The sequence below is a fragment of the Branchiostoma belcheri genome, unplaced genomic scaffold (assembly GCF_001625305.1).
Source record: "Branchiostoma belcheri isolate BF01 breed outbred unplaced genomic scaffold, Haploidv18h27 scaffold1, whole genome shotgun sequence".
Lineage (NCBI taxonomy): Eukaryota > Metazoa > Chordata > Leptocardii > Amphioxiformes > Branchiostomatidae > Branchiostoma > Branchiostoma belcheri.
Window position 1 is genome coordinate 6,869,469 of NW_017802379.1, and position 11,491 is coordinate 6,880,959.

The window sequence follows — 11,491 nt, forward strand, 5'->3', positions numbered from 1 at the left end:
TATATATCTATAAATATATGTATATTATATCTACATAGTACCATGTATGTACCAGACCAGATTCTTGTAAATCTATTTTATACAAATGGAAGACTTTAATAAATTATTGTTTGTGTCTGAGGACAGCCAGATGACTAATTTTATGTATGTACACTGTGTACTTGTACAAAAAAAATGGCAAAACCTTCAGGGACGCAGTCAAGGGACGGGAAAGGACCGTTACTATGGCAACAGGAGATTTTTCTGTCAAGACTTGTCAGAAAGCTACGTTTTTATGAATTTAGTTACTGTAAAAAATGATTGCCATATATTTGGTCCCTATGTCTCTGATGATGCCACCCAGTGCTACTTAATTAATGACTTGAATATCATCTAATTTCTCCCATGCTGTGTAAGGTATTGTTTTATAATTTGTGCCTCGGAATGGAAGGCTGCAAAATTTTGTACAATATGTTGGTTCAAGAGCATGTGAAACTTAATTAATTTAAGAATTTTTGCTTCAATGATAGGATTCTGTTGCACAAGATGCAGCGAACATAAGTCGAGCTGCCGAGCATGCGTCGTGCCCTAGCTTTGTACATAGAAAAAAAAATAGTGGGACACGAAAAGATGTATATTATTTCTCCAAATGTCCACTCTCAATGTGTTACGATAAATGTTCTACTTTGGGGCAGGAGACTGGTCTGAATATCGTTCGTGGTGGCTGCTGTCCGATGTCAGTGTGGGGTCCAGCGAGCGAGCCAGGCGGCCGTACCGACCGTAGCCTCCCGCCCGTGGTGGCGAGGTTTACCCCCCCACCACGATGGGTTTCTACTTTTCCACGTGATTTGTAGAGTCAATAAAATAAGTTATTCATGTACGATGCTGTGTGGTTTCTCCTGTTCCTTCTTACATAGAATAGGATCGCTTTTTCAGTTAACTATCGCAGTACTGTGTCGTAAGGCCATTAACAATCTGTATTAATTGCATGAAAGGGGTGATAGTGTAACGGAAATTAAAAGAAACCTAGTGATTGTCACTGAAAGGCAGACATACGTACCAACTATCAAGTACCTAATACCAGCTTAGGAAAGAACAAGAAATAGTCATACCTTCACTACCAGAGTTATCAACCAAGGGTTAAGGTGTTCAGAAACTCGTTTCTTTGCCCTAGAACTATCGTAGAGTACAAGTAACTCGCTGCCACCAAATACAGTAGGGGCATCCTCACTTGATATCTTGAAACAATATTTAGATGTTCATAGCCTTGGTGTAACAAGTCGTTCGGTGTAATATAGCCAGCTGCCGCCGCGCCACGTGCCCGCGAAGCTGGTGTGTTAAGCCGAGGGACGGCTATGTATGTATGTATGTAGACCCATAACCGTGAACGGTCGTAGGGGCATCATGGCAGCCAGCAGCATGTCTGGACTTGCGCCATGATGTTTCAGTAGGCTTATAATCTTGGCGGCGCCTATCTCCTCTCCAAGATTTTGGCTGATACAGACGGGGTTCGCCACGCCTCCGTCCGGGTGAATGCCGATGTTAATCACCATGTGGCTTATACAAGACGGAGGTCGCCAGGCCTCTGTCCGGGTGATTTGAAGTGAATCACCAACTCCATACAGTAGTGTTTGTACCATCGCACACCGGGGCATGCCCCTACTCTTTTTCGAAAGGTGTGGTGGGATCTTTAACGTGCTCGAGGTGTGGCTCTCCTCAAACACGGGACCTCCAGTTTACGTCCTATCCGAGGGACGTCCCTAACCGAAGCTAGGTACTCATTTACACCTGAGTGAAGTGAGGAAAGTCGTGTAAAGTGCCTTTCCCAAGGGCACAAGATCGGTGCACAAGGTGGGGTTCGAACCCGCAACCTCTGGGGTGTGAGCCGAACGCGCTACCGACTGCGCCACACGACCCCACAAGGGACGGCTATACAGATACAGATAATCAGAGGCAGCGTTGTTATTTGTAGTCCACTCAGTTCAGCTGTTGGCCTCGAGACAACCTCAAACATCTACAGGGTAAGAATGACACATACGCTACATCTAGTGCCTTTTGTGTTGTACATCTGGCACCTATTTTATATACCGAATCCCGTCAGTTGCAAAAGGGAAGACATAATATAGTAGTAATCTCCAGCCCTTCACGTTCCTAAATGTTTGTGCAGAGCTCGAATTGCAAACATTCTCCTGGCTAAATTTAGCCCCGTCCCCTAAACAAGGTGGCGGCCCATTCGCAGCTGAGCCGGTCGTCTCTTATGCAGAAGATTGTGATATGATTTTCAAGTGAAATAACTGATGCATCATTCCAGACTTTAGACCAGTGACTCGGGCAGAGGGAGCGTCGTTTGGGTGCACATGAAGCTGTATTGACAAGGTCAACACAGAAAGTAAGTCCTTGTAAATGCATAACAGTGTACTAAACCAGCATGTACTGTGATGTAGCTTGACAATTTGGTTTGCTTCAAAGGTACGGTTGCACCTTTAGTAAGGGTGTATCCTTAACTCTGGTTTTCTATTTTCATCTGAGAATGTTTTAGACTGATATTGTTGGTATATAATCTTTTCTGATACACGTATGTTGTAAATTGTAATCCATCACGATATCATATACATTGAAAGCCTGGGCAACTTCCGGAAATCACGAATGCGCGTGCGCAATGGGCCGGTTTGCTATAGATATGTGTTTCCGCTAGGCTGGGAACATGCAGCACATCATAAATGTTCCAAACCTCTGCTTGGATGAGAGTAGTTGGTCCGCTGGAGAGTACAGTTTGCCGCGCCCGAAAACTGTACCGGACCAACTCCCCTGGCATGTTATCTCTCTATTTGGCCAACTACCGAAGCCTGCTAGAGGCTACTGCCGTGAATGCTGCATCAGTGCACGTGGCATTGATCCAACATGGCAGCACGTCCAAGTCCATCCGCGTGACATGAGAGCTCCACAGGACACCACGTTGAAATCTCATCAGATATAGCCTGCCTCATGGTGTGCGTTTGAAGTCTGAACCCCTCAGATGACGGGAAAGGTTTTAATCTGGAGCGCTTTATTTTCTTTTAACGACACGCACGCGCACCAAATCGGAACTTCAAATCCTACAGCACATTCTTGGTACATCAGTTTTGGACTGTTTCTTTCCTAATACATAAACAGTTAAGATCAATGGTTGAAACATCAGCGAATTTATGTTTGATTTTAAGACCTGAACGTGCTTTTTGTCAGAATCTTTGTCCACCCTAGATTATGTAACGTGTCCTCACAAGGTAAGATATGTCAACAGGGACTGGCTGGTTACGATAAAAATAAAATGTATAGATATAAATGACGTAGAAGGAAGTAGACACTTCAGTCGGTGTGAGAAACTTCACCTTACACTCAACAACAATCTGTAATATAAGGCTTGAATGTAATCAAATTTGGGGATAGTATTCTTGAGCTCAATTCTACTTTATTTGCTGTATGAAGTTCGGAAACTTGATGAGAGAAGTTCTTACCTTAACAGAAGTCTACTGTATTTTGCAGATAGTGAGATGGCTGCTTACTTCCAGGCCGAGAATGTAGTAGATCCTTCATTGTTAGGAGCGTTGGTCGGGGTAAGTGGTCCCAGTATTTTACCTTGTGGCACGCTAGTTAATATAAGCTGTGTTCACGTGTATTTCTCGCAATCACATGCTTGGCTTTTGTACTCTCAAATCAGATGATGGTCGGATTGCTCTGGATACATTTCTCGGAATTTATGAAAATTAGAAAAAAAAGGTAATTCACGGATTTTGTGCTTCAGCCGATGTTGTCCGTGTCAGGCGGTCAGCGGTCTGGACAGACAGACGAGTTTACCGGAGCGCCCTGTCCCCATCTCGGTATTCCCTTAGGCTTACGGGTGAATATCATCTTCATATACATTTATCTTTTAGAATGCAAAACATTCTCTGAAACATTGATCTGCTATCATGACGGTCAATTTTAATTTTCCTTTGTATTTTCTCTTTCTTTTTCTCTCAATATTTCTAGCCCTGGGCCCAAGACACCCCAGCCCCACCCTTCATCAGCGCTGACGTCGACTACGCCACGGATGAAAGCGGGAACCTCAAGTTCACGGACAAAATCCACTCCCGGACCCTGGCTGAGGGCCTGCGCCGACTCGTCAACACCAAAGCCGGGCCCACCGACCTGACATGCCACCTCACCGAGCGCGGATGCGCGAAGGTCTTCAAAAGCGAGTCCCTCATCTACGACTACGAGTGCGAGGACGTGTTCAAGAAGATACGGAACTTGCGTCTGGCGGGAAAGTTCTGCGACTTGACCGTGAAAGTCGGGAAGCTGGACATCCCGTGCCACAGGATGGTCCTCGCGGCCTTCAGTAACTACTTCGAGCTGATGCTCTTCGGAGACTTCGTGGAGAGCAAGAACGACTACATCTGGCTTCGGGACGTCTCGGCTCCGATCGTGAATGAGATCATGGACTACGCGTACTCCGGGGAGATCACCATTACCAGTAAGAACGTGGAGACACTGATGCACGCCAGCTCCATCTTCCAGCTCATGCCGCTCGCCAAGGCCTGCTGCGAGTTCCTCCGCCGGCAACTGGACGTGGAAAACTCGGTCGGGATCATGAAGTTCGCCGATCTCTACACGCGCAAGAAACTCGCTGAAGAGGCACGAGCGTACATCTTAGAGAACCTGCCACAAGTCTCGTGTTCGGAAGACTTCCGGCAGTTGACTCTAGATGACATGGAGAGCATAGTGACAGACAGGGCCTGCAGATGGGGGAGGGAAACCGTCTTCGAGGCCGTCTTGAAGTGGGTAAGACCGGACGAGACGGGTCTCAAGGAGCACCTTCCACAACTACTGAAGAAAATGAAACTAAGACTGATGAATAAGGGATACCTGGAGAACACAGTGAAGACTTCGGCGGTAGTTGTGAGGTCGAAGGAAGCCATGGAGGAAGTGGCGAAGGTAGAAAACGAAATCAGTGAACATAAGAAGAAAACCTTTTCAACTCAGGTAATTTTTTACTGTCTACTTTTAACGCTATTTTGCTAATTTACTAATTTTTTGCTTTTATTGAATTTTATGTTGGCCGTAAATCATTACCAATTATAAACACAGGTAAGCATGTCATATTTGTAAGCATGTAACGCAATCGCAATTTGATAAGTTTAAAATGGTCTGACGTCTGTGTTGAATTGCCATTGAAAGACGTAAAAAGTAATAAGAAGGTAGATGATTATAAAATAAAAATATTTATGGTGTTCATGTTGTGTGCTACTTATGTGTTATACAGGTTGTAGTACAGGTAGGAGGGATCAGTGGAGGAGAACAGCCGGGCTGTCAGAGTGACAAAGTCAGCCATATTGACGTCCTGGAGCCGGAGAGTAGGTGTTGGGCCATCATCTCATCCATCCCCGACAGAATCAAGTACTGCTGCCACGCCGTCTCAGCCTGGGACAACGACATCTACATCTTGGCGACCTTCGACGACAAGGGGCGGTCCGAGTTTTGGCGTTTCGCGACGCAGACGAACGTTTGGTACCGGCTGCCCGACCCTCTCCTCCCGCACCAGGGGCGCGTGCGCCTCGAGACGCTGCACGGTCGCGTCTACGCCATCGGAGACATGATGCAGGTATCAAGTTACGAAGACTGTTTCGAGGCTTACGACCCCAGTACGAACACGTGGAACAAACTGCGGAGAATCCTCAAATCTGTGAGGAAAATCGCAACAGCGGTCTGCAGGGGGAAGTTGTTCGTCTTTGGTTACGAAGGAGACGACCCGCAGGAGCGTGCGATGGAGGTGCAGTGTTACGATCCTGGGAGCGACACGTGGGACGTGGAGTCGGTGAGCTCGTACCACGGCGGGAAGAGGCAGTACCAGGCCATCGGCCTCGGTAGTAAGATCTACATGATGCCCATATTAGGCAGGTTCTTCACCATGTGTGCCTACGACGTCGACCTCATGGACTACCTCAAAGTCCCCGCCCCGAAGAACAGCCACCTGCAGTGCGGCATGACGACGCTAGGGGACGGAATCATCATCACCGGTGGAAGGGACACCTTCGAGGCGGCGTACCTGACCCCGGCTTTTGAGTACTACGACCCGGCGGTGGACAGCTGGGAGATCCTCGGCATCCAGCCCAACCACATCCGCCGGGCACACAGCTGCGTCACGGTCAACAACTGCCAGTGGATCCAGGCCAGGGTCGAGAAAGCCAAGAAGGCGCCAACTCTGTTAGACACTGTCAACGTGCCAACTATGTGGGGCCGGGCGACGGCACCCATATACCGGGAAACAACTGCGCAACAGACTGAAGCACTTCTTTAGGGAACTAGGGAAAGGGAAATTTAGGATCAGTAGACATTGATTATTTTAGCGATAAAGACCTGACAGAAATGATGATTGATAAAGAATACTGGATGTCGTTAAAGAGTAAGAATTATATGTGTATATTGTATGTATGTAGACATTGATTGATTGTCAAATATTCTAGCTTGTTTGAATGAATTGTGTATAGCAAATTACGAATTGTGTATATCATATTACACTGTGTTTCCAATTTTATATGGTGTACATTTTGTTTTGCATGTGCTAACATACACACGCGCTGATATGGGAAATGTAAGACTAATGCATATGCTGTCAGTAGAATAAGGCTACTAGTACTAGACACCTCAAACAATGGTTAGTAAATGACAGAGATGAAAACGGATAGGGCTTAGTCACACTTCTGAGGTACACGTGTACCACTTACTTGTACTGTGGCGTTGTGTGTGACGTAGTCTTTTTTATTCCAATGGATCAATGCAATGCCTACAGGTCTATCTTTGCATGCTATACTACTAATTCTCGATATCGATACTTCAAAGAATGTACAGCTTTGCCGAAACCAGGAGTATAGCGTATGTACACAAACTGTAAATAGGACTTGAGAGTGTACATTACTGAACCTTGATCAATGATTAACTATTGGAAGGCGTAGACTTGTTTTCGTATTGGACTTTCCCAGGAATTAAGCCATGTGCACTCAGCCCATCAAAAAAGTGATTGTGATTCAACAAAGCGTCTTCAAACTGGGGAAAGAACAATACAATTTTCAACATTTGTTTTGAAGGGGAACATTTATGTTTTTTTGTCTTACACTATAGTTCACATACATGTATATGCCCCACTCAGTGAGAAAACAGCTAACAGGGTTAATACAGTAGTAGACACGGGGGATGGATTTGTTCCCGCACTGGTCCCGTCGGTGATACCGGGGCACGTCCCCTGGGCCTGGGCGGTCTTAGTGGGACAGGTGCCATAGCTGAAACCGTCAGCCGCCTGTGGGCAAGCAGCAGAAAAAAAATGAGAGAAAAATATCTTACGGAGATGCAGAAAACACCGACATGGCTATAAAAATAATCTCCAAGTAGATCTTTCGGTGACTGCAGAGACGGTATCAAATTGGCCAGACAGTTACCATTTGCCGACGCGACTGAGGACTCTCTCTAGCTAGATGGCCAGTTCTAACGTTTCAGCCGCCAGACATCTGCTTGGAGATTATATACAAAAAATACTTGTAGTCATGCAATGTGTTGCGACGACAATGTACTTATATGAAATCCTAATGTATGAGCAACAATTGACGTACATTTACTTGCTGAACGACGTCGACAGCACGTATGCCGTCAACATCTTTCCAAATATTCTTTCAAACTAATTGAAAAAAAGTTTTGTGACTGTACAGCTTAAGTTTAGGTACCCACCAACTGTTCCTTCTCTTGTTTCTGTTCTTCAGTGCCCAACATCGGGTCTAACGCCTCTTTCCATTGGTCCAGGCCGAACTCTCCGCCCGCTGATGCCGGGACTGGGTTTACCATGATGCCGTTGACGAAATATGTGGGCGTTGCGGCCACGCCCCCTATCAATGATATAGCATTATTGCAAGTCAACATAAGTTGAGACAAAAATTCAGAATGACACGTACTAGAGAATGTATTATCTAGTTTTTTAGCAACCAATATTTCAACGTATACGTAGAATGAAGGAATTGGGGCCCCGGTGTGCGATGTCCCAAATACATTTGTACTACTAACTGGAAGTCGGATACACTTCAAATCACCCGAATGGAGGCCTGGTGAACCCCCGTCTTGTTAGCCACACGGTGATTGCATCATCACCAGGACTCCAAGAAGAATAGTGTGATTTGGCACACTAATGGAGACCCAAACAAACAAATTTAAACAATACTCTAGCTACTCTTGTTAACATTCCGTTAACTCCAGGCTAAAAAGTAATCTCACTATACGGATGTTTTGAAGGTTGCATCATGCAGCACTGGTCCTGGTATACAGAAAAATCGTCCACTCACGGTGACAGGCGTATTTAAACTCAATCCTTGCTCTGTAGTTTGGGGGTCTCTCGTCCAGCCCTGTCCAGTACTGGTCAGCGGTCACTCCGAGAGTCTGGACAATACTCAACAGCTCACTGCAGAAAAAATATTGTAGTCTTTTGTAGTCATTCCGTCCTTTATTCATCATTCATTTTGCCTCCCTTCGCTTTCTTTGATTCCTAACGACCTACGAATTCGTTTATTACTCAATGTGCTATCCATCCATCCATTCATTTGTTCATTCATTCATCCACTCGTTCATTCATCCATTCGTTCATTCACTTATTCGTCCGTCCGTTAGTTTGTTCATTCCTTCATACATTCAATCCCTTCTTAAACACGATAACGGTATAATTTTGAAAAATGTCTTGGATTTTCTTGTTTTGTATAAAATAATAGAACTTTCTTTAAAAGTTCTATAAAAGAATTGTGATATTTGAAAATTCAGTCTCCCAAACGGACAGGTATGTTGAAAAATCAGACCTACTTGTACACCTGTCCCTCCGTCCTGTTCATAACAGCCCCAGAAAACTTCTCCAGGTCAGCCAGGACGCGGTCCATGTAGTCAAACGTACCGTTGATGCCGACGTAGGGCTCAATAATATGTAGAACCTGTAAGTGTCAATAGTGTAATCACCAAACAGATCTTACGGACTTACAATTGTGACTTGACATGTTTGTTCGTCGTTTCTTTAGAAAATGTCACCAACACTAATACGCACCCTCTACATTGTTTACCATGTAAGCAATAGCATCGAGATGTTGTTCGCCCTCATTTTGTTGTTGTATGGGTACGGTCCAAGAAAATCTGGTATCTGGTTTGTCTCACGTAACGTTACGATAATACGACGGTACGCGTCCCTCTAGCTAAAATGAGAAAGATATAGAATATGAAAGATAGAAATCAAGCAACCAACAACAAGGAAAACATTCCGTTCTCAGCGGCGCCGGCCTTGGGCAGTCTCAAGTTGTTGACACTAGTGACTTTAAAGGTGAACAACACCCCAAGTCTTCGCCAACCATTTCTTCAATAACTTGGTAAAGAAAGACCTGAAGGTTTTCCTCGGTACTAACCTGGTGAGTCAAGAAGGCGTACTTGTGGTACGGCAGCGGGAAGAGGTGGATCTTCAGACACAAAAGGTTCGGTCCGTACCAGTCCGCTACTTCCTTTAAGACGGGGAAAGCGTTCCTGAAGTCTGGACAGACCAGGTCACCGAACATCTCGACTTGAATGGGCGCCAGCGGGTTACCGTTCTTGTACACGTACCCTGTCGGGATGTCGGGTAGGGGGAGGCCGAGGGACGACAGGCTGGCAGCCCCTTCAGCTGAGGCGGGAAGCGTCCACACAGCGGTGCACAGCACCAAAACCACGCGAGCCGAGCCGTCCATGTTCGCACAAAAGTGAAGTGCCCGTACGGAACCAATCACGCCAATTGTAGCCAGCTTGTTGCTAAGGCGACATGAAGGCCAGCTTCTTGGCTCAGGGCCAGCCTGTACCCAAGGAAATTTTACCACACATAGACTATCTTCACTGAAACCTCCTTGGTGCGAAAGATAAATTAGACACTTGGAGTCAACTCTGGGACTCGGCGGACCTTGTGGCTTCCCTGACCGAAGGAAGTCGTGTCGCGCCAGGGCCTGGCATGCCAGGCTATTGGCGCTTGCCACCGGGCGTGAATCAGGAAACTTTGGCTGTCCTCAGTTAACCCAAGGACATTGTACTCCAGTCCCAGGTTAACCATAAACACCTCAGTCAATATGAATTTGATAGTCAAAGAACATGTCTAATGTCGACCCTTACCCTACCGGCTTAGGTCACTTAAGGGCATCTTATTATCTAAGTTTACTATAAAGTGTATGGACAAGGCTAAACCTTGAAATGTGTATAACTAGTTACAGACTGACGGAAGGTTGGCAAGGAGTCAAGGTCTCAGCGGTCATCCGTCTGAGATTTTGCTGGGTCAAGTGATTCTCATCTGTTTAAATGTCTTTGCTCATGAAGGTTTTGGTCTATTGGAAAAAAACAACAAGCAGTCATAGGCAACAATCCTCCGTGATGTTTTATATTTTGCAGATTAGGCTAGGAACAGTATCCCCCTGAGCATGCCCCACGCCACTTGTACGCTGCCTGCTGCGTCGTGCAACTGTTCCGGTGTTGAGCCAAATCCTTGAGCTGCCATATACGTGAGAGGCCAGGTGTTTAGGGCTAGGGTTAGAGTTGGTATTAGAGTTAGGGTTAGGGTTGGTATTAGAGTTAGGGTTAGAGTTGGGATCATTGTTCAGGGCTAGGGTTAGACTTACGATTGGGGTTAGGTTAGGTTTAGTGATCTTTAGTCTCCCACCCCTTGTCTCAGGTATATTGGAAACCCCCATGTAGTGTCGGAGTCAGGTATTTGGCAGGATCATGTATATGGCTTGACACCGGGTCCGCACGCCACACGCTGGGCTATCACCGGTGCACCAACCGGCCGGGCGAAAACAATTCAACAACATTATAGGGATGTTTCTAAAATATGCATTTACTTCAATATCAAAACTGATAGGGTGAAAATAAAAAGACGTGCATCACAACATGCCGAATTACACAGAAATACTACGTATAGAACAATGCGTTTTTGCGGCGAACATGTTTGAAAAAACGACCCCATACCTTATACAGAAGTCAAACTTTATTGCACAACAGTAGTACCAGGTACAATGTATGGCAAGTTCTTCAAAAATGCAACATATCAAACTAATTTCTACTCAAATATCTATCTAGTCTACTCAAATAGCTATCTGCATCATGATGCTTAGGTGTCCTTCTAGTGTACTTATCAATACTTATCAATACTCGTATGGCTACTAGTGGGGGCAGAAGGAAGGATCAGGGAGGGCTACGAGTGGGGGCAGATGGAAGGATCAGGGAGGGCTACGAGTGGGGGCAGATCGAAGGATCAGGGAGGGCTACGAGTGGGGGCAGATGGAAGGATCAGGGAGGGCTACGAGTGGGGGCTGATGGAAGGATCAGGGAGGGCTACGAGTGGGGGCAGATGGAAGGATCAGGGAGGGATACGAGTGGGGGCAGATCGAAGGATCAGGGAGGGCTACGAGTGGGGGCAACTCGGTCAACTCGGTCCACTACCCTGGTCAACTCGGTCAACTCGATC

At 46.0% G+C, this 11,491-nt stretch overlaps 2 protein-coding genes across 2 annotated transcripts; one reads left to right on the forward strand and one right to left on the reverse strand.

Annotated features, from left to right (window-relative positions):
* The first annotated feature begins 2,214 nt into the window (after positions 1 to 2,214).
* LOC109468544 (kelch-like protein 21) lies at positions 2,215 to 6,295 on the forward strand. Its single transcript, XM_019766832.1, has 5 exons — positions 2,215 to 2,368; positions 3,502 to 3,572; positions 3,761 to 3,856; positions 3,988 to 4,980; positions 5,261 to 6,295. The coding sequence occupies exons 2-5, from the start codon at positions 3,510 to 3,512 to the stop codon at positions 6,293 to 6,295; spliced, it is 2,187 nt and encodes a 728-aa protein (XP_019622391.1). The 5' UTR covers positions 2,215 to 2,368; positions 3,502 to 3,509.
* Positions 6,296 to 6,470: 175 nt separating this feature from the next.
* Positions 6,471 to 9,933, reverse strand: LOC109463157. The gene is made up of 5 exons (XM_019759876.1): positions 9,417 to 9,933; positions 8,830 to 8,954; positions 8,322 to 8,437; positions 7,717 to 7,871; positions 6,471 to 7,291 (listed from the first exon to the last, which is right to left on the reverse strand). Exons 1-5 carry the CDS (start codon positions 9,729 to 9,731, stop codon positions 7,118 to 7,120), a joined length of 885 nt encoding a protein of 294 aa, XP_019615435.1. The 5' UTR covers positions 9,732 to 9,933; the 3' UTR covers positions 6,471 to 7,117.
* Positions 9,934 to 11,491: the final 1,558 nt, after the last annotated feature.